The 24511-nt window shown below is 41.6% G+C and overlaps 1 protein-coding gene across 1 annotated transcript in view; it reads left to right on the forward strand.

Annotated features, from left to right (window-relative positions):
* LOC139735655 (uncharacterized) overlaps nucleotides 1-24511 on the forward strand; it is a 175616-nt gene that overhangs the window by 103693 nt on the left and 47412 nt on the right. Inside the window, exons 4-6 of the mRNA XM_071646406.1 lie at nucleotides 5567-5824; nucleotides 11768-11827; nucleotides 12412-12537. Of these exons, the coding sequence (XP_071502507.1) occupies nucleotides 12447-12537 (91 nt within the window). The 5' untranslated portion in view covers nucleotides 5567-5824; nucleotides 11768-11827; nucleotides 12412-12446. The remainder of the gene's footprint in view (nucleotides 1-5566; nucleotides 5825-11767; nucleotides 11828-12411; nucleotides 12538-24511) is intronic.

Here is a 24511-nt window from a genome sequence, read left to right on the forward strand (position 1 = left end):
CAACAACCGCTGCGTCCAGGGGAATCGAACCAGGGACCTTGTGATTGATAACCCGTGGTTTTATCCACTGGGCATCAGCAGCTGCTCATGTCTGTTATATACAGTCATTATCTAACACTCATTGATGTGACTCTGCCATTCGCTTTGGAATATGAGAGGATTTACCTTAATCAATTTACCGTAAATCTCGCTCAGATATTTTGCATGAGACGATATTTTCCCCTCAAAACCAAATTGCTAGAACTGTTCGATTAGAAACCAATAATTCTATTGGTATTTTACATTAGTGCACCGTGTTTGATTCTGTTGCATCCGCTCGCAGTCTCCTTCAAAAACTAATACGGAGTCGTGAAACTATCATTCGTATAGATCGCTAATTTGCAGCCCAGGGGTTGGACAGTAATTTGCCCTCCTCATGCTCTCACTCGGTCCTTTCGTCCATCCCCAAACAGCATGGAATCAGAATTTAGAGCCCGTGTCGTCTGTTGACCAAGGCCATATTTATGAAAATCCACCTTCCCAGGGAAGCAGCTCATGAGGATTATTGTGGCATCAAATGACGTCATTCATAGATCAGTACTAATGGTCGACAAAGTAAGGGGGATTTCGTAGCAAATCCCCACATATATATACTCTGGATATTATAATGCACGGACTGAAAAATCATAAAGGCTGAAATTGGTATTTTTAAATGCCCCAAAGACCTTGTTATTTCACGTATGTGTCAATCACAAGGTTGTGCACGTGGGACAGGGCCTTGACGTGATGGTATCTGTGTCTGGCTTTGACGTGTGTGTCATGTTGGTTCATGTGGAACGTGTCCTCCAGTGATGGGCAGATGTACTCTTCAAACACAAATACTCTGAATCAAGCATTTATTGGTGTACGGTGCAGCCCGTAAAGAGTGATTAGTTTGCTTCTCCTAATATTAAAGACAGTGAGCTAATTCATCGTGACACAGATTGGAAGGGGTCTACAAACCTATCCAGCTTCGTGTCTCCCAAACACTCCCCTCCCCCTCCCTCCCCAGCAAGGGACCTGGTCTTTGCCGGAGATCGATCACGTTGATTGATACCACTTTCCTTTGTGACGTCGACTCTAAATCCACTTCGATGCCCAAGGACCTGCGTACTGTACGAGCGTGCCGTGTGCAAACTATGAAGAGATCTTATTGGTCGGAAGTATCTTGGGGAGATTCGATGTACATGATAACGATTTGGGACGTCGAGGACCGTTTGCCGAAAGGAATTATAGGTTTATCAAGCATTATTATCCATACAGAGGATTTTTAGAGCCCAAATACAAGTGTTATTTTGTCGACGCACCTCATAACCTCCAACCCACTTAAAAAGTTTGTTGAACTCGACCAATATTTTTTTTTTTTTGCCGAGGCGACCAATATTTAAAATATTGGACGGCAAGAGGGGGATTCCCCACAGTTTTTTTATAAACTGCACCGTGATTGGCTGAGATATATACGAGATGACCTGAAATATGAAGTAAAAACGTCTGTGATTGGTCAATCACGAATTAACTAAAATATCGTTTTTTTTTCTAAAATTCTGTGTTTATACAAACAAATTTCATATATCAATTAGTTGAAATTGTTTTGCATACAATTTTTTAAAATATCACTTTCATACCAGGAAATTAGATTTAGGTTTGATGAAAACAAAGGCGACGATTGATCAGCTCAGCGCTAGTACTGCTAGATAGCCCGCACGCGATATACAAATACATATAGCCAGCCACCGCCGCTTGCATTTGCGTGCATGTTACGTTATGTGTATACTAAGTACAGTAGGCCATAGGACTACAGTACGAGTAATTCGATCTTTCACGATCTACGGAAGATGTGGCGTGAATTGTGTCTCAGATCTCGGATACAAGAACATCTAATTCTGGTGTAAATTAGCTAGATCTCGGCCTAACAGTAACATGACTGCTACCATGGATACACAGATCACTGTTTTATCAGGGAATGAAGTAGATTAACTAACACTGAAGAGTGTACCATACCCCATGTCAGGATCAAGTACAGTAGCTAAGTAGGAGACCATACAGCACTCTGAAACAGAAAGGGTAAGTGAAAATATTGTTTGCTAAAATCCTCTGTAGGATAATAATGATAATATTAGATGTCCTATTTTCGATTAATACAAGGAAATATAGGACTCGCTAAGCAAAATATTGGACTCGTCTTCGACTCGTCCAATATTTGTGCAAAGCTCGTCCAATATTTCCTTGTATTAATCTCAAGGCCATCCAATATTATATAAATATTTCCCAATGTGACAAGCAAATTAAGAACATAGTGGAAATATCAGGCAACAACAGTGTCAGGGGAATGGGGTTGGGGAACGAATTTTTACCTCCCTAAACGTTTCTGTAGGTGTATTATAAAGTTAGAATGCCTGAGGCTTGGCTTGACAACAGAATCCAAACCATCAGCTCAACCCACATACTTAAATCGATATAGATTGAGCACGCTGGCATAACATGGGTATTTTAGAGCACTTTACGAAACACGCGGGCGTATTTTCCTGAAATAACTTTGTGGCGAGACGATTTCGAACTTTGTGGGCAGTAGATAATCATGAGCGATCAACGATAGACCCGATTGTCGACTTCAGCCAAGTCATAATGGTATGCTTTCATTAACCAGAGACCGTCCGATCAGCATAACGGCTTGTGTTCCCAACAAATCTGGGAGGTAATTTGGTCGATTTTTTCTCAAAGTGCAGAAATACGTTTAATGAGAGGAAAGCTCTCACCTCCGTGGTTTACGTTGAGAAGGAGATTTGAAAAGTAATGAGGTGATACACAATACATCCAAAAAGTAGGGTAGATGTGATGTTCACCCTGATATACATATAGAGAGGATGGTTTGAAGGCAAAACCATTAATATCCAAGCGCTCGGAACATATACCTGGAATTGTGGAGTGATGGGAAAATTATTCTCCCGTCTGAGCTTCTAGTTGTTTCTATAATTCGCGGGCGGAATTTAAGACCTTAATATTTGTCATTGATAAAGTCTGCGAGGGAATCGACAAAATTATTTTGCTGACAGCTGCGTATCCTAAGTGGGAGACCTGATAAATCACAGTATTGAACGGGATTAAAAAAAAAAGAATAAGAAAAAAACAAGAAAAAACTTTCTACCCTCCAAAGAAGTATTCGTCTCTATCTTCCAATCTATATGGTTTGTGTGTGTGTGTTTTTTTTTTTCAACTCAGCTAACAAACACCATAGCTCGTCTACCCTTTCATGTGAAGATTTCGTAAAGATATCTATGCTTGGTTCGCGCCGTCAGCCCCATATCTCTGTTTGGCCAGACGACATCAAGTGCATACTAAGAATCCACAAGACTCATCATGCTCATTGAAAGCCGACTGTACAGTAATTCGTAAATATCTAAATATATTTCTCATCAAAACGAAAACACAGAAAAGTGAGTGATTCGTAAAACCAGCCAGGCGTAATGCGCACTTTGTTAGATCAGTGTTTAAAACACAAGGATCACTCCTTTGTTTACCCTCTGCCTACTGGAGACTGATGAGCCATGCATTGATTGTTAGGACAATTCCGGTACTTACGGCAGGCAACATGTTAAGATTCCGCATGACGTTCTACAGGAACTCGAGGTCGTTTGCGAGTTTACTAATACATCGATCGCGTGTTGTATTCCAGGAGCTTTGTTGTGACCATGGCTACGTAGGTGACCTCGATGTTTTAGATTAGGATTCTTTGTACCAAAATAAGTGACGTAAGAATACTGATCTAATAAGCATGGCGTGTTAGTGTTAATCTTCGCTCTTTTTAATAGCATGCCATCACCAAAATACAATAGACATAGATTTGACCTAGATATTCAATGTTGTTTTGTCTTTTTTATTTTCTTGATTCCAGCATCGTTCTCCAACGTGTGCTTGTAGGCTGAAGTTAGCTGCGATGATTCTGTTTTGCCTCGTTTTGTTTTACTCTTTTTGAGATCGTGGAACTAATTCAAGTGATTGTTGTTCTGGCGACCACGTGTAGCAGCCGCACGAGGCATCAGCACTCCCTCAGTTCTGATGACCTCAAAAAAAAAAATGCCGAATTAGCTTTGTATCTGGCATGATGCACAGGATCCTTTGAATTTACGTTTTCCGGGTTTAGACTTGGATAGAAGAATCTGATGAATGCTGCCACCCTTTTATTCCATTCATGTTACATCAGATGATCGTGTATTGTTAAGTAGGAGTTAAAATTGACGGTATACGTAAAGGGAACGAGCAATGCAAATGCATGATTTGACACATTGTCATAAAGATATTAAATTCAATTCAATTTATTTTCATACTTCTCAATGAAGGAATGTCGACTGCTCAGTGTTATGACCCCCCCCCCCCCCCCGCCTTGTCATTATTTTGATTTAGTGTACAATATACAACCTGGTACAAATTACAGCCATGACACATCCAGAAAATAGTGTGCTTATCTGTTTATACATTCGGTGCTGGACTTGTTGTCGTTGTTGGTGTTGTTGTTGGTGTTGTTGTCGTAATCGTCGTCGTTGTTGTTGTTGCCGTTGTTTTTGTTGTTTTCCGTTGCCCCTACCATACAATAATGAGGCAAAATTGCTGCCTGCGATACCGATGAAATGTGGCAAACAGTGGTCTCAGAAGAGTTCATCTGAGCTGGGCCTTCCAGAAAGTAGTCACGTGTTAATCACGAGGCTGACTCCCATGTATGTTAGACATTTCCTTCTCCTCCTGCCAAGATGGCTGTCACATTCTCTCCTCGTCACCCTGCCACGCCCAGTGAACTACTTTCGTCTTCGTACAGGTCTACCACCCGTAATCAATTTCCCGTTGAGACACGGGATTGATATAAAGACATTTTGAAAAGCTAGCAAAATGTTCTGTGTATATATGATGTGTGGTGCCCACGTAAACTAATCTGTTTCGCTTCAGTCCTATTTTTTCCCTGCTCAATCTCTCCGCAGAGGCGGAGCATGGATTTTGCAGCCCTTACTTGTTCTTTTCTCTACGAAGTCCCCCCCCCCCCAAAAAAAAAAAAAATGAATTGATAATGTGTCCAGCTTGCTGATGGGCTAGATTTGTTGAGGAATTCGCTCTGTCACGCGAAAATCCTCATTGTAAAAATGGCATCTTGACATTAATGACATTAATCGTCCTTTCAAATTATTGTTGGGCCACTGTGCTTACGTCCGTGGACATGTTTCTCTTTTTTTCCCCCAGCAATGTGTCTCTCGGCGCAGGCGTATAAATGTGTAGGCATACCTGTCCATACCAAGGAGGTTTTATACAGTACTCTTCACCCTCCTTGTCTATACTAGAGTAATGATCATGGCAGGACCCTCGGGGAGGCAAAAAAAAAAAATGTTCACACTGGATACCCTGCATGATTAGGATCGTTATCATTATCTGAATATCATCATCATCATCATCATCATCATTATCATCATTATCATCATACTAAAACATTTTCTTAATTTTCTCATCAGTATCATTTTTTTCTTCTAATTATGCAATACCAACTTTCATCTCATACCCCATTCAGGTAACGTAGTGACCGGTCACCAAACCTACCCGTCATCGTCGGGCACGTTCACTTCTGCGCTCTCGGGCAACAGGCCAGTGGGTTTCCCCAACTCTCAAGCCCTGGCACGACACACCATACGCGGGCCCTGCTTTCGGCGCATCAGCTCCAATAACTGCTACGCCCCCCTCAGTGACGACACGACCCTCCATGACGACTGCTGCGCCACGGTGGGCCAAGGGTGGGGCAATGGATGCTACGCCTGCCCACAAGTGCTCGGTAAGCAATGTCCAAGCATGGACCCTACCACTAAGGTCCATTGTCCAAGCAAGGTATCAAATACCGCTAGTTCTACTAGTAGACTAAACGAAACGTAATAATTCCAAATCTAAATTGTAGATTCAAACTTACAGACCAGTGAAAGTGCCAAAACGTAAGACTCCTAAAGAAGTTAAAATTTTAAGAGTTTGGTCACATGTACAACCAAAGCTGTAAATGTTTTTAAGGTGTTTTTGTCAATAGCAGCTTGAACAACTTCTTCCAAAAGATCCCCTGCTTAAAGCAGCAAACAGAGAATATCGTTGTCTTCGTCATTGATTTTTTTTAAAGGAAACATAATCATACTACGTGATACCATCACGCTAGTAATGCGTGCTGATGATGATATAAATTCGTTTGTATGCATCCACCCTAAAGGGTGCTAGAGGCATTCTGTTTTGGGGTTGTCCTTCCGTCCGAGCATTCCATTGTCGCGATCTCATGGGAAAAAAAATAAAAACAGTCACTGGATTATTTATCGATTCTAGCATCTTAGGCCCAAAAATGCTACTTGAGGTGTATAAAATGCGCTGTTCGATGGTAAGAAGGGTAAAAACGAAAGCAACTTTTCCCCAAGTTTTTTTTTGTTTGTTTGTTTGCTTGCTTGCTTGTTTCCAGAGAGAGGTTAAGGTCATGAACGGTCACTGCACTCCCCCCCCCCCCCCGAAAAAAAGGAAAAGAAAGAGAGGTAATGTTCAATCATTACTTCAGCAAAAAAATGTCCAGTGATAAGGTAAGTTGGTGGAGAGCGTTTACAAATGAATTGATGTGTTATTTATCTTTTTTTCTTCAGTGAAATGTGACGCTTTTTCCTCCCAAGCCTACCTATTTTTCTTTCTACTGTAGCTTTCAGGAATGTCTTATACTTCTTGACATTGTAACTTGGATAGGTAGCTTGCCACAACCACACACACTAAAGAAAGGGTATAAAGAAGATATCGACTAATTTCCGCAAACAAAGTTTGAAAAAAAAAAGTCCGTGATACGAAAGACTCCTAAAGACAATCAGGTCGTAGCCCCTCATGGAATTGTATGAATGCAGCTGTCCTTTCGTGTCCGCTATTGGCGCGCAATTTGATATGACAGGCAACGGGTCAGCTTGTTTTTGTATTGTGTCTACCCATTTCCTGAACTGTCACTGATCGCCATTACTATATCATGCGACATTCGCGACATGACACGTATGGTTCGTCTGCAAGACCAGATTGGTAGAGGGCGCAACAGGCACGTATGTGAGTGCATGTTACTTGTCACATCACTCGTAATGCACCTCTAACTTTACGGAATAATTGTGTTTATCATACGTGATCGCTCGTGGAATGTACCCTTTAAAAATGGGGAAAAAAACACCACTATTTTTTAACATAATCATGACAGGGATTTGTGCTCAGAGAGTAAATTACATATGTTATGTTGCGCTAATGAGACTTACGTGCGCTTTTGATTAGTCTGGAATTGCCCGCTTGTGCAGGTGATTGATTGTTTGTCATCGGTATGTTTGTCGAGACCTTGTGATTTATATACTGTCTACGTTTTTCACCGGTCGTCTGCGCTCGCAGTTTCGGTAGCCATCCGCGTTTATTTAATCGTGACAATTACAAGCCATTGGTTGTTTTTATCACCGATGGCCGTAACAGAATGTTTACAATGAACGTCACATCGATTTAGAACGTACAATGACGCTGAACGACTTGTGCAAACTGTAATCGCCGTTAAAGCAACCAGGAGCAACGCCGTCTGTAGCCGACTGTATTGACGTTTGTCGTCCCGGCGAAAGGGGAATTCAAAGCATTATGCTTTATATTCTTTGCTTGCTGTAGCTGTCCTCTCTGAACCCTTGAACAGAATGTCCTAGATTTGACTCCTACATCACGTAGACCTACGTCCAACATGTTTATGTCGATGACACATATTCTACGTTAAGACTGGTCCTCTTTTGAAACATTATTCAAGGAGAACTCGGGAAAAATATTATGGGCGAGGACTGTTACAGTTCGTCTTTCTCAAAACAACACTATTAATTTCGTCAAGACTTGTCACGAATTTTAAGCTTCACAGATAGTGATCGCATGTACTGGGTAGAAAAAAACAAGAAAAATTGTAGAAAAGATGATAGCAGAATAAGATATGAGAACTATAAAGGAGGTAGACAGCTTCTAGAATTACGCATCATAAAAATAACACCAGACCACACACTAGAGAGAAAAAACGATTCTGGCTTCACCGCAGCACGCACAATGTGCAATAAGGTGTAAATTTTACGACTTCTTTTTCCGAATTGATCCCAGCCTGAACATGTTTGAGGTGATTCCTCCTGGGGGAATGTGTAGAGTCGAGAGAAAGCATCCTTGAATGTGCGAACTTAAGTAATGCTTCTTGCAATGTATTATACTCATGACAACATTAACGTTCATGGCGCTCTGTTGTTTTTCATAATCAATCTTCAATTGAGTTCACTTCACATTTTGCCTTTTGTATGTTTTGTTTCCAATATCACAAATTCTATTACAATTACAAAAAGGCGATGTGATGCAAAAATATTAATATTTTCTTGATTTAGAATTATTCAATTTTTTCTTGCAATGTGACAGTGATGGTGTCAGAATTTACTCAAACTTTACGGACAGTAGGAGCCTACAAAAAGACAATAACAACAACAGAGAAATGTACAAATTGGGAGCATTGACATCAAGCTATTATATGGGAACATTAGCTGAAACTCTTATCTGCACAAATTACTGATTGTCATTTACCAGTTTAGGTAGTACCATGTTAGGTAGTTAACTTAAACATCATCGTATATTGTGTCTCCACACGTGAACACATATTATCTTCGCTGCCATTTACACCCAGTTTTATCTGAAGCGTCAATTAGAGATGTATAAATTTATGAAAAGTCCTAACTATACACAGCTCTGTCGCTGTACTAAGTCGCATGGCGTCTGGTCGGACTAGGAAAATCCGTATAATGAGGCTAGCACCGCATGATTTGTGTCATCATGCATAAAATCGATCAGTAACATGCTTAAATGTAATCAAATACACTAAACAGGCATGAAGAGACAAGATCAGTCATCTGTTTTGAAACTCCAGAGTATAATTTTACGAAAGAAGTGTGTTTTAAGTGAGGTCACTTGCCATTTGGATGATCATGCTCTTTCGTTCTTATATTAGTTTCGGTATAGCTACAGAATTGCCCAATTTGCTAAATTACGTGCACTTATACAAGCAGCCGAGACATAATGCATATAATGTTGGGCAATGCTATAAGATTTTCGTTTGTTTGTTTGTTTGTTTTATTGTTTCTTTGTCTGTTTTGGGTTTTTTTGAGCTTTCCTGTTACAGAATGAATTAATCATATTACTAGCCGTCTACGTCAGCCAACGCCTTCGCACGGTCATGTTAATTTATATCTTATTTCGTATGATAGGGATTTAAAATGAGACACAAATAGTATGAGTAAATTTGAAAATGCCCTCATCTTACATATCTTCACAGTTCATGAAACAAATGAAACATCTTGCGGAGTGTCATTCACTCTTCCGTATAGAAGGCTATCGCGCAATTTCAACATTTCATGGATGCTGCGTTTGAACCTTGTGGCAGTAAGAGAACATGATGATAGTTTGCCAGAGAAGGAAAAAATTAAATTCGCTGACTTAGCGTTTTGTATCGTATAACCATCTTATGAGCAGTTAACAGCATGTGCACGGAAGGTGTCACATTATAGTTTGGGGTTTGCTCTTTATCACGCCCTATCTCTTCTCTGTTTTGAGAGATAGTGTGTGTGTGAGAGGGGGAGGGGTGGGGTTGAAGGTAAGGGATGCAGGTAAGATGTTGGAGGCTCTTTGAAGGCGTTTTAGATAACCGCATTAGTCGAACTTCACCAGGTGGCTGGCTAACATTACAAATACACCTCAGCGAAAGGGAACAAGTTGCAGGTGTGAGCGAGTTTCCCCCGAACCGCACATTATAGAGTGTACTATAGCAGAAAAGTGTGCTGGTGCTAATGCTCTCCGATCCAGCCATGTGACAGCCCTTGTATCAGCCACTTTGGAGGTCCCGTCATGTTTACAAACACCGCTGCTTAATCCGCGAAAAAAGGGCTGTGAAATTAAGGATTATGTTTCGCCGGTTCCACCGCTGACAGCTATTTTATTCTTCTGTCGGTGAACGCCCGAAGGTCTCCGAAAAAAAAGAAGAAATGAAAGAGAGAAAGGTAGAAAATGCCGAGACTTATTTTCATCGCGAAATTTCTTGAAACCGGCCTGCAATAAAAACGTACAGTGCCTGGCGATGACGGTTTCCTCCTTGAACGCTTCCTATGAGCTTGGCAAAGTGCCTGCTCCTGGCCTAGAAAGAAAGGTGTTTTTCCATATTGTTCCAAAAAAACACAGTACAGGACATCGGTGTTTTCACGACAACGACTAAGCACATACTCTTCACGTTTGGCTGTCAATCACATGGGGCTTTGAAGAGTGTTGGCTGAATTCTGGGAGGCACGGTATATATAGCTCGCTTTATTTTGTTCCGAAGGGCATAGCAAGTAATCGAGGACCTTAAAGGAATATCGCTCGCGTGAACTTCAATGCTTGACGTTAATACGTTGCAGCATATTTCAAACTGGTCAATGCATGGCGCACTTTATTATAGTATACGTAACGTGAAGAATGAACAAGGAATACTAAAGGGATACATTTAGACGTAACTAAAGGCTGCTCGAGGGTGTAAACAAGAACCCAAAAAGGTGTCACAAAGTATTTCCTAATCTTCTGTTGTCAACTGGATGCGATCTGACACCCACAGATTGATTTAAGTGGTGCTGTAAGAAGCGCAGATCTGGCGAGTCTAATCTTAATAGGATCTATTGTTTGTCCGTTTGCAAGTAATCATAACATATTATGCTGTTGTTGCCAACTTTGTGATGCGTTCATGCTATATATATTTTCTTACTCGGAAAATGTAGGTTGTCGACAAATAATACGGAAAATCAGAATTCTTTGAATACCCATTAAAAATGCGAATATACCAGGACATTATTTTTGCTGAAATTTGTGAAAATCCCTCTCTTTGGCATCTGTAATGATGTCGAATGACTAGAGAAAGGTTACGTCGTGTGAGAGTGGACCTAATAGATTCTAATCCGTCCCTTAATGGGTCATCCTCTCGAACATAACGTCCACCTTAAAATTGTAAAACGTCATTTTTCAACCCCACATGCCATTAATGTCAACTGATGTAGGTCCTACTACGTGAAGACGGGTTCGTCAGGAGTAGATATGAAAAGAACATCACAAGATTTACAACATCGTATTCCATGCCTCTTTGTCGCCACAGTATGTCATGTGATAATGTGTCACGTGGTACGGAGTGAAAGTGGCTGTCATTGATGAAAAAAGAAAAGAAAAATGACGACTTTGTATAGTGGAGAGACCCCATGCAGTTGTCGTATCTTCCACCACCCCCTCCATTTTATTCATTTTCTTCTTTTTTTTTCTTCTGAAAACCATACTTAAATCTCACAAGATACGAGGTCAGTTTAGGTGATTAGTTTTTACGTTGACGGCTACGATATGCCATTTTCGTCTTTTTCTATATTTTCTGGGGCACTGCACTTGTGGTTTTTCAGAAGTTAAACCTTCGCGTGTTAGCGGAAAACCCTGAAGTTTTCGTATATGTGCCATCCATATCGCCTGTGGTGATGAACTGAGGTCGGTCACATGAGCAACCCAAACAGGTACGATATTCTGTAAAAAGTTTATTATGATTATTATGAACAGCGTCTCGTGCAAGTCGCAAGTCGGTATTGATTCCCTAATTACGTCCAATGTTGCCCGAAGAGATAACTCCGCATTCATAGTTGTGTTCTTTTTTTTCCTCTCTCCCTCTCTCTCTCTCTTTCAGGAAGAGAACTGGAATGTCCACGTGGATTTAAGAAGTCTCCGGATTCGGGAAAATGCATAGGTATGGCTCGATACTAAAATTCATCATAATCATACCAGTACTGTTTCTGTGATGTTGGTGAAATTGGAAGGAAACAACGTTCTTGTGTTGATTCGAAACAAGAAAGCCGGGAAGTGGATGAGTAGATCGTATACTATGAAGCAGAACTTGTAACGTTGACGATTATCATGTGTGTAGAATGAACCAACTGACGCACTATCAAAGTATTGATGGTATAGAATGTCTTCAGTGAAGCCGTGTGGATATCACGAACTGGATCGCAACGTCCTTTTCGTGACTTTGGCGGTGGTTTTGTTTGTGTAGGAAAGTAATTCAGAATACTTCATTACAAGATGATTGAGAGTCCTGTAATTGAAATCAAGAAGAATTGAAGAGGGTATCCAGAGTCTCTTTACCAAACATTTCGTGAGTTCGATGTAAAAGACGAACACTTTAATTGATATGAAACCCAATCTCACTATTTTGGTGTCGTTTTATGTGGTTGCACGATAATAATGTTTTATTCTCGATAATCATTCTCTCGTTACTACATTATTGTCTCATTTTCATTATGTTCTCTCCATTTTCCTTCCTTTTTTGGGAAGATGTTGACGAGTGCGAGGCTTTTGAAAACATCTGCATGCACGGACGCTGCCTGAATTCTCACGGAAGCTACCGGTGCCGCTGCGACGAGGGGTACATGTCTGACTCGTCCGGAACACAATGCGTCGGTAAGTCGACGTGCAGTTCCACCCTTATCAAAATTGGCTGTTCATATCAAGAATGAAATCAGGCGAACGAGATTTATTATAGGGCATGATTCAAAATCGGACCAATAAAGAAAATAATGATACTTTTTCACATATTTCTACGAAACTAGTGGCAGCCACGTGAGCAGATTGGAGGAAATGTTAATGTCATCACCTTTGATCTCTCCATAAATCCTCACTATTATCTTATGACAGAAACCACTGGGAGAGTTGCGAGTTGATGACGTCATCGTCTCTTCAAATTTACGCGTGTGGATGTAACTGATGAAAACATATGAAACACTAGAATGCCACAACAAGCTTATTTTGTTCGATTTTGATTACACCTAGACCATTTATTCATCCTCTGATTTCATTTTTCTGGCTTAACTAGCTCGTGGTGTAGTTGAAGTTAGGCAGACGTTGAAGTTAGGCAGACGATGGATACATGATCCATAATGACAATCTATCATAATTCATATTATGCCCATGCTCTCGCAGCACTCAAAGTAGACAACCTATCCTTGACGGCTTGTTTTGTCTTGGTTTGTATTGTTTCTTTTTATTTTGATTTGATGTTTTTGTTGAAGAGTACAAGATTCATATTTACGCCATCGGGTTGCCAGCAATTGTAATTTGACAAAACATTGCGTTTATTGATCAACCAGTAGCATGGTCTCTCCTCACACTCCATTGACTAAATTACCATTGCACCCATCCGTCTCGGCAGAATTCGGAACTCGATCGTGGTATTTTCCGGAAAATGGTTTAAACTGAATGAGCATTTCACCCATTGAATAATTCGAGAGTTTATCTGGTTGACTCGAGACTCCATGTAAACGTCAAAAGGACATGTATAGCACTTTCAAGGGGGAGGGGAGCTGCATATACTGTAGTGGCTATGAGGTAAGAGGGTTTGGGTTAAGTACCGATGGTATGAAGAGTAAACACTGATGAAGTGAGCTCTTCAAAATAGCTAGACTATCTCAAAAGCCGATGTCCTTTGAGCGTCTTCTAAAACCCACCCGTTGTCCATCTCTTGAAATTCTAGATTACAATCAACCATCTCAATGGAAGTGTGTGTTTCAGGGTCTTGTGTATGGACGGGAATCGGGTGCTTACATGTATCAAGTCAAGAGAAGGGCTGCAAATCATAGTGCATTAAAGATATGGGACAGAGATATCTCACACCTCAGCGATATGGGTGTGTATATTCAAATCTCAAGAGCCCAGACCACCATGTAAAGGGCGGGGAAATGTGTGTGGTCCGACGCCTTCATCTCGGTCTGCTGGACAAATCTAAGGACATCCAATCACGTTCTAATGCCTGACAACCTATTGAAGACGACTTCTCCTCCCCGAAGAAAGAGGAAGAGGAAGAGGATGAGGGGGGGGGGGGAGGAGGAGGAGGAGGAGGAGGAGTGGGAGGGGGGAGAAGGAGGAGGAGGAGGAGGATGAGTTCGGGGAGGAGGAGGAGGAGGTACCAGTTAAGAGGAAGAGGAGGAGGATAAAGAAGAGTTGGGGAGGAGGAGGATGAAGAAGAGTTAGGGAGAAGAAGGTGGAGAAGGAGGAGGAAGTGGCGGGGGTGGAGGAGGAAGAGGTGGAGGATGATGAAGAAGAAGAGGGGAGAAAGAGGACGTGGAGGAGGAGTTGGAGGAGAATGAGAATGAGATGGAGGAGACTAATGCTAGAGGAGTTGAGAGAGGAGGAATGTGAAAGCCTACAAGAAAATTAAGCAACATTTATTAGCCTATATCGTTCAGGCAGAGCTAAATGATGATCGCATTTTTTTTTTGTTGCCCGGGGGGTGAAACACTTCATTTAATTCATAGTTTGTTATCCCACGACGTCTGGTTGACTGCCTTTATGTAGGATGTGGTCCTATCTGCAAAGCAGTGTCATGTAATCACGAACAGAAGCGAGTCTTTGGCGTTTTTGGTGTCTTCAATTGAGACGCATCTTTGACGACACGCTTGCACGAAAAGAAAGTCGTCGAGAGAACACGAGCATCACTTGCCTGGCAAGATGAATATAAAGTTATCCCATTATAAAGTTGTCCCATACAGTTCTTACTGTTGACAGATTATTGGAGTCCTCGCTGATTCTCGAGTTTGCGAGTAAATGTCTCCCGAAACTACTGGTCTTAAGTGGTGGCACATGGGAAAATGTCTAAGGTGAAACTTGCCGCCCATTTCATTGATCAAATATGTAGAATATGATATGGCATAAAGTGCAGGCAAGGAGAAAATAGATATAAAGAGAAATAAAGAGAGGAAAACGACAATAAGCATCAGTGAAAAGAGAAGCATAGAGGAGAAACAAAGACGGAGTTTAGAAGAGGAAGGACAGGAGAATATGACGATGATGGCGATAAAGAGAAGATGATGTTAAAATGGGAGGAACAAGGAAGAGAAAAAAAAAGACGGCAGAAGATTAGCGACAGAAAGACGAAGTGGAGTATGGGGTAAATGTTGATGCTGGCGTGCTGTGTCTGCACACATAGAACAGCCATTCTTCAGCGTCCCAGTAACGCTTCTGAAAGTAACCGTTTGTTGATCAAAATGAGAGAGAAAGAGGTGTCTGTTAGATCTGCGAGAGAAGAAGGGGTGCTCTGGGATGCAAAATTTCGCTCATGTTGATTCCCCCCCCCCCCATTTTTCCCCCGCTAGGGATCTTCACGTCTGCCCTACTTGTTTCTTTGTTTAAACAGTGTTTGAAGTGGAAATCCGGGGCGCTCTCTCTGACACGAGAATTCCGATACATCAAAAATGATGGAGAGGTCAAAGTTCAACATGACTTCCAAGTACAGTCCATTACTGCACTTAAATTACACTCTTTCACAAATAACCCCATATAATTTCATTTACGCATGCCTGCTCGACTCTTATACGACCAAAAAAAAAAAAAAAAAGAATTCCTCTTTTAACCTTTAGCCATGTCATCATGTCATCACGAACTATCTGAAAACCGGATTTGTTGAGTTTTACGTCGAATCGTAAAAGTCTGTTTATTTCTATAGGTTAAATCCGTAATGGGTTCGTGAAGAACACACCGCAAGGACAAACAAAGATTTCTGTACGGTTCGGTCAAGAAAAGGGCGGGGAAAATTCTCAAGATTCTCAAAACGGGAGATTCACAATTTTGAGGGGGGGGGGGTTGAAGTGATACATTGGAGGAGAGGACCCGTGATTGAGCAAAATCAGGGAAAGGCGCAACCAATTGCAGGAATTCTGTCCATGTAGAGGGCGCTCCATACTTTCAGCATGGCTCTCGCCAAATCTCGCAAGACATGGACCATTGCTTGGCCGCCTTTCTCCTCCGGGTTATCTCGTATGTTTTGTCAATCAATCCTGTGTAATAGTGGTAGTTTTCCGCCATTAACCATTCGTACCTCACACGACCAGAGTATGATGAGTAACGAAATCCCTAAATACAAGAATAGGTGTGTTTATTATCATCCATTGTAAACGAAGCAGATGGCATTAATAAGAATCGGTCAACGAAGAAATTATTAGCAGTGATCCACCAGAGAGCAGAACTTGATTTTGTTTGCGTCAGAGCACTCCTCCAAAGGAAGGTGTCAATGTATGTGTCTGTTGCAGTCACTGTCATAATTTGCAAATTGCAGGAACAGATTTTTACAGATGGAATATTCACCCGACTGAAGTTTTGATCATGTAGTAGCGAAATGACGACAGATCCACTGATCAGAATACCACACTCCGAACTGGGTCATGAGGTGACATCTACCCAAGGTTATTAGAAGACACTCTCTGAAGTACTCGAAGAAAGTAGCAGCAGTGTCGCTGAACTTTGTAGATAGTCATTCTTTCAGAAAGAGAGGTCTTTGAAACCAAATTTTGCCGCGTGGCACCAACTGACGTCGAGAGGTGAGCATTCTAAATATCGTATAGGATTTGCGGAGAATATGTACAGTAAAGAGAGCTACATACCTTTATAATCAGGGTTGCTACATATTCTCGCTCTCGTCACCCTGATTTCTCTGCTTATGGTGACTTACAGGAAACGAATAGCAAGGTGCCGCTTTGAATGATAACACGCCCAGAGCAAAATCATAATTATGTCCTTGCGACGGTGAAGTGGCTACCCTCCTATACAAACACTCTGCAGTGTTGTCGTCTTACAGCAATATCGAAGAGGTTGATGTGTGTGCGGCCTCTTCCCAAAAGCGTCTATCAATAAGTACTTTGGCCGCAATCTCCGAGGTGTGTTCTCCTTCCCGTCTGTTTGTTATTCAAACACCTCGGATGGGATTGTCCCGCTTGTGTCCCCTTCGCATTTTCTTATTCCACCAGAGTTGTCGTCGTCACCCCACCCCCTACACGCGAGCTTGACCTCCCATGCCGACCCGTATCAGTGTCTGTCATCCTCGGTATCCACTGTCATCCACGGTATGTCCACCATGCGCCTCATTCCTTGCCGACATCCTCGCACCCCTGTCTGATCCCCGCCGGTTACCCACGCTTTGTTTGATTTGACTCATCGATGGATGTACACATAGACATGCAGAAGCCTTAAAACGTGCGACTACAGGGCGACTTGTTGAAATTCACCATGACACCATTTTGTAGGACGAGAAGGCATGGAGGCAGCTACGTGTAGTTGGAAATCGTCTTGGCGCCTCGTTTAGACAGAGAAAGCACCATGGCGCCTTTGCGACTTTTAAAAAGTCGCCCTCTCGCCTTCTGAAGCCCCCTTGCGGGTTATCACGAGTTACTTCGTCGACCAAGAAGGTTCTTCTGGTTCTATACGAGGCGCCTTTGCAAGTTATAGTATGTCGCATTCTTTCCATATTTTTCAGGGCAATTTCGAAATAAAAATCACCTTCACCTACAGATTGGTTTAGAGTTTTTGAAATTATTTGTATGATACATTCTTATCGTCTTGAGAATTTAGGTCATTGACCTTCACTACACCTCTGTTGTTCTACCATCGCACGTCTTTTTATAATGTAATTGTCATACATTTCCTCGAAATACACTTCACATGTATAGCCACTGCGATATTCACCATATCATGATATATATTATGTTTAAAGAAGAGAAATGCTCCACTTGACACGGGAGTAGTCAAATTGCTCCCGACTTTTATAATGAAGTTATCTTCAGCAAACAGTCATGTAAAAATGATACCAGAGCAATGTTTTATGTCATTAATTATGCGCAAGCAATGTACTTGACTAGTGTGACAAATTCATTATCAAATGACGCAACGCAAATTGTACACAAGACAGACATTGGTATTTTGCCAAATTCAGTGCATAATGGGAGAGCTATAGGGTAACGCACCCCGAAGACAGAGTATCATATGCACAACTGGGTAGTGGCCAATATCACAAATACCCCTGTCCTTGTATTGTTTCATATCAGCAAAGTTTCAAAGGAAACGGTGAAAAGATCGGAAACCATCAATTTTCGACGGGAGTGACCCTGAGAGGGGCAAGTTTTAATGATACACTGTAACGAGGATTAGTTTCTTAGCACCCACAATGTTTCGCGAAGTGATGATACAAGTTGCATTACAGCTACTATACGCACTCCTGCTAATTCTCTCGCCCCTTTAGTTTTTAATGTAAAACAATATTAAGTACATTTTCCAAAACAAATATGCAGCGTTGATTTACCCGCATAATTGTTATCATGTGTCACCTGACAGTTAGCAAAGTCAGTGTGGAGTTGAACGATGACCGGGGGGGGGGGGGGGGGGAGGACACTTCATATTGAGTAATCCGGAAGTGGAAGGACGAGTATGTGAAGCGGATTAAGACGAGGGAGAAGGTTAGAGGCGACAGATGAGGAGTGAGTGTTGATGGTGGTGGTGGTGGCGGTTGTGGTAGTGGTATACAGGAGGGGAATCACAAGGAGGAGGAAGAGGACGAGGAGGAGGACGAGGAGGACGAGGAGGAGAGAGAGATGGCCGAGGTGGAGGGATCGGGATGAGAATGCTGGTGTACAGTGGGAAAGGAAGGATAAGAGGGCGGTGGGTTGAAGGACGATGGAAAGATGAAGGATGTTGCGAGTAGGTAAAGGAATGGAAGCGAAATGATGGCATGATGATGAACATGATGATAAAGAGGAGGAGGAGGAGGAGGAGGAGAAGGAGGAGGAGGAAATACAGAAGGAAAAGGATTGGAATTCGTAGATATAGAATGGGAAGAAGGAAGTGGAGTAGAAGAAAGAAACAAGACCACGTCGAGAAGGAGGGGATTGGACGGAGAGGGCGGAGGAGAAGAAGCTACATGCACATGGCTAGTAGCGTGTCGGTGTTAATATAGGCAAACCCGATATATGCATCTGATTTCGAAGCTTCCAGACATGATGTAGGTTAATAGGCAATAACAGAGATCAAGTCTGTCACCGAGTGAAATCAGATTGCATTTTTGTTTTTCCTTGGGACACATGACGCGCCGTGAAATGGGTGTTCAATGCCAGGACGTAGACGTATAGTGCAGGTTCCTGTTATCGGCCACAATATCCACTGAACAACCTGTCTGCTTTCTGAATGCCTGAATGAGCATAGTGATAATATTTTTGACTATGACTTCATTTAAACTTACAACCCAAATACGCACTGCTCAATTTTAAAAGTATTTCAAGAAGGGAGAATGCTCAAAACAAAATGAGTTATAGTTTTGCGTCAATGTCAGCAACAATTCAAAATACTTGTCTATAGAGCAATGTTCCCAGAAAATGAGAAAGCTCAGCTGCAACTTAATATCTTTATCAACTATTGATACTCGAAGGAAAAAAGAAACCGTTATGTCGCCATTGAGTTATATTAATTCATATTTCACTTACAAGTACTAAGCACAATGTCATGCAATGTCATCAACTGCCCTCTGCCAAGTCAAGAAGTTGATTACACCCCGGGGATAGTGGAACGTGCGGCACGGATGACCTCGAATAACTTCGTGTTATCTATCACTTCCAATTTAAGGCAAGTCTTACAGAACACACTACCTTAGTCTGAAGTGTCTTCGCGGCAACCTGCAAGTTGTGAGTGATGTGATTTTGAAATTATCAAACAGTGTGATGCACTATTATTTTTGTCGGACAATGAGATTGCTGACGCAGACACCACCTCCATCTCGGAGAATGTCGGCATGGAGGATTAGAACAGTAATGCGCAGGTGTTAGTCAAAAAAACAGACAGGGTAACAAAAACAAAACAACAAAATGCTTTCGGCTTGTCGCCCGACCATGGGAGGAAGTGTGCCCAGTAATGCCCGGGGATTCCACGCAAAATATGATCTTCCCACGAGAAGTGTTATCCAGCTCGAATTCACAGTTCCGGTTTCTTTTCATATATTACTGTTTCTTTCTACTTATTTTTTTTTTCTTTTTCACGTCAGGATACATTTAGAGGCGAGTGTCTGGCATGTTGTCTCAGCGACCCTGAGAGGAGTTTCATATTTTAGTTTTGCGTCCAATCTTGTACATTTATTTATCAATCTGGTTGCTTGTTTCGCTTTGTCTATCGCTCTCACATTTCTCAAACCTTCCCTCAAGCAATATGCATGTACATACAAAAAAAAAAAATCAGAGGCAAAGGCAGGGGGAAAAAAAGAAAGAGAGAGAGAGAGGGGGGGAGGGGATGTGCATTTCTTTCGGTCTGAATGATTTTTGACTTGTATTGGCATTATTGATTACTATGTATTCTCTCTTTTTTTTCTCAAGAAAAAAATCACATTGACTGTCCGCAGACACCAAATCCTGTAAGAGACACGCTGGCACTCCGGAGAGCCATAAACTTAGAAACAGATTTGTGTCCTTAGATGTTAAGCGATCCCCATTGACAACTCAATATTTTAGTATCGCTGAAAATGTGTACGGAAAGAAACACTTTTTGACTGCATTTCTTTTTCTTCTGTTAATGACACATCAATGTAGCCTAATTTGCGCCGAGCTCACGTTTTGGGCACTCACTTCCTCCGCAGACGATTTTCCCCTCCCAGGCAGGCAGACAGCAGCGCGCATTGCCATTGACTTGTCGCCGCTGGAGAATAGGCTGTAATCACACTATAACCCGAGTTTCTTGCTGCCACAAAGCCCGCGCTTTAAATCTCGTCAATAAAACTATCAGTCTGCACACGAGGAAAAAGGAAAATGTTACGATATTGTCCAAACTGATGCGCTGTAAACGGAGGGTATTCCCCGAGTGCCGATCTCGCTGATTATGAATGACACTGTTGTCTTGTTTACGTCAATGGATTACGTATTATGACCCTCGTATCACCAAGGAGTTATAATGGTTACCTCCTTGGGATCACCAATATGAATGATTTTGTTGCTTCGTCTTATGACCCTGCGTTGCACCAATATCATCGGTCTTGGAAGCACAGTTGGATGGCAGATTAGGGTCCTTACACGGAGATCATGGGGTGTAGCCCATATCTTGTCATACAAACTTCATTTCTGTGGTTTAACGCAAATTTATTTTGATGTAGTTTTTACTATTAATGTTAGTGTTTCGTAAGGGAGAAAAAAAAATAAACCCAAGATTTGAATTTGTGTTTGACGATGCAAGGGGGTAATGATTCTGAATGAAGAACCCTCTCGCAGAACGTCGCTTTTTGCAGAGTTCATAGTCATAAAAAAAACCTAAAATAGCATAAAAATGCTTCATAAGACAAAATTAATGAACTCTGCAGAAAGCACCAATGTTATCATTGTACAATAATCGTAGGACAAACATGTAAACTCACAGTGCAAAGTCAGATTGAAGGTACCCTAGCAGAGGGAACACCTCACATAATTTTTTTTAAGTAATCGGAAATACAGGAGACCATCTCCGAGCGGAATTTGACTAGGAAGATGGCCCCTGGTAAAGTTATAAGACAAAATCATCCATCACAAAGCACATTGTTGTCACTCACCGAGTAAAGAACAGTACTTTATGAGGGAGTGCGGTGAGGTAAGGTAAGCGTTCTGCTGTGATGATGTTGATCTGCAAACTACGTAGGCTATTCTTGTGTCGACCACCGATATCTGTATTACACATGTGCCACCCAAGATGATGTATCAATACAACATAACAGCGACAGAAACAAACGTAGAGAATTCTCATGTTAGTGTCAAACGTGCCATCAATTTGAACCAGATGATATTTGCCAGCAACAATATCTAGTCGAATAAGTAATGAGGAGATTATGATAGCTACGAAAGGGCTTTTTACACTTGTAAATTTTTGCTTAGTCCCGTACCAACGGTGGGGCTAAGGGGGGGGGGGGGGGGCTTATCCTTAGCTATCCTTAGCCCACTTAGCCCACTTTCTGTTTACAGTCGTTTTTGCTAAAGTGGGCTAGCCCCACCGATAGTCCGGTACTATCTGGCCCTGCAAAATAGCAGGGTTAGCACCGCAATTGCGGTGCCAAGCAAGTGAGTGTAAACAGAACGAAAAAATAATCCGGGGCTAAGCGACGGAGACGAAGTCCGACCCCCACTGACCAATCAGAAACGAGGTAATCAAGTGCTGCCGGTGCGTGCGTGTACGTGTACAGTGCACAGCGTAATCATGAATATTCATGTGATTTTGAAAGTCCGGGGCTAAGAAATACGAGTGTAAAAAAGGTCGGTTTTCTCCTTAGCCCCGGACAAGAGATAGTACGGGACTAATTGGCCAGTGTAAAAAGCTGAAAAAATTGGTACGGGACTAACGATAGTCCTGGGTCAGAGAAAGTCCGGGGTTAAGAAACACAAGTGTAAAAAGGGCTGAAGTGGCGTAATACTGCCGCCAATTCTAGTAGAATGCTTTACAGTGGACTCCCGTTATAACGAAGGCCTCGGGACCGGCAGTTTTCTTTCGTAATATCGAAATTTCGTTATTACCAAACGAATAAGTAGTAATAATACAGAGAGTGAATAATGTTGCGGGATGAATTTTTACGTCGTTGTAACCGGAATTTCGTTATAACCGTGTTCGTTATAACGGGAGTGCACTGTATATAAAACTGAAGGTATGATTATCGTCTTATGTGTTAGTGTGTTTGGTGTTGTTACTGTATTAAGTGCCCTCCAGGGCAAAAACTGATGATGACCCCATGTGAAAGAGAGAGAGAGAGAGAGAGAAAGGGGGGGGGGAACAAAATGTATGAAAGCACGATGTGCTCTGAATGTCAGAAAGATGGGATCACTTTGCACAGACTCCACTTTTCGTTCTCGTATGAACAGCACATACATCAGCCCAGTTTAGCGATGCTTGAAGATTTGGCAGACCTTGAACGAGAGTTTAGCTAATTTCCATCAAAAAGTCTGCAGAATTTGAGGGGAAGGGAATATGAACTGACAGTTCGCGACGACAGTTTGCTATTACAGCATAACTGTTTTTATTACCAAACATATTACAATCACTATGTTACTGACCTACACTGTATCTTACCCCCATCCCCCATGAATTATAGGCCTGTCTGTCTGATATTATGCTAAACTTGGCTACAAATTTGTGCCAACGGTTTCCTCGTGAACCCCCCCCCCCCCGCCCCCCCCCCAAAAAAAAAAGACGAAGAAGAAGAAGAAAATAATAGATAAAATGTGGTCTATCGCAGTGGACATATCACATGCAATAATTTGTGTTGTATGAATGCCAACGCAATTCACGGTGCCAAGGCAATGATGGAAAAAAAAAATAAACAGCCTTACCCATGGCATTAGCAAATCCTCCAAATTTTGAAGGACCGTCTACTCATAAATGACAGTAGACATCAAGTGTACGTTCGTCAAACCAATTCGTCGTGCGGTTGCTTAAAGGCCATGGCTTGTGGAAATAATGATGATAAACTTGAACGCAATGTAAGGCATTGTATGCAACTGCGACAAATATTTGCAACTGGGTGATGATTACTACGCATAATGTACCGGCTGTTGCATATTTTGACTTGGACGTGTCCATGCAACTACTCAATGAATAGAAGATATTCGACGCTATAAAACATTATAAAACTATAAAACAGCAACGCCTGTTGGCGTCGGTCGAGGTAGTCAATGAACTTGCAAAGACATTTCATGGCGCCAATCTACAGATACAATGAGTACCAATAAAATTCGATTCACGGGGATGTATTCTTCCTCTGCTTGTACTTTAAAAACATACTTCATTTACTTTTATTTTTTTTCATTTAACGCTATTTTTGCCATCTGAGGGTATAGGTTCATCATGCAAGCCACACCGATTACGCAGTTTTGAGCTCCTGAGTTATATAAGTAAAGCAGAAAAAAAATGAAATACACGTGTATTCAGGTATTGAAAAAGTCTATCAAAGAGATAGACCGTATGGTCTATTGTTCATTCGTTTATTAATTAATTTATTCATTCATTCGTTCGTTCATTCATTCATTCATTCATTCGTTCATTCATTCATTCATTCATTCATTCATTCATTCATGCATGCATTCATTCATTCATTGAATGAATGACATAAATGAATGAACACAAAACCCTATCTCTTTTTGTTGCGTTTTGTGTTCATGTCAACCGCTGAGTCCATTGCTCTTGTTCATTGTTCTCTGTCATCTCTATGATATTTCAGTAATTGTCCTTATTTGAGCTGAAAAATTAAAAAGGAACATGTTTTATCAATTAATTTCTCTAGAACTGGCATAGGGCATTTTGACCAAAAACGTGAGTTTCAAAATGGTAGTTGCTAGTCGAAGGTTCTTGTACAGCCGTATGGTAGTATAATAGGATGTGAAAGATTGCATGTGAAAAAACGTTGTGCCCACTATACACTATCCTGCTGTACAGAAAATTTGACGACATTCGGGCTGAACTTTGAGGAATTTGTGAAAATATCATACTAATGACAAATGTGAAATCACGCTCTTTGGCGAGATGTGTTCCAGCCGCTGACAATCAAAAGAATTTGGGGATTTCGTCTCCCCTCCTCTGCGCCAACGAAACGTACCAATTCGTCAAAAGCGACAGATTATCAGACACCGTA

This window comes from Diadema antillarum, unplaced genomic scaffold (assembly GCF_040938485.1).
Source record: "Diadema antillarum isolate AM-2024a unplaced genomic scaffold, OU_Dant_1.0 seq00000590_RagTag, whole genome shotgun sequence".
In the NCBI taxonomy this organism is placed as follows: domain Eukaryota; kingdom Metazoa; phylum Echinodermata; class Echinoidea; order Diadematoida; family Diadematidae; genus Diadema; species Diadema antillarum.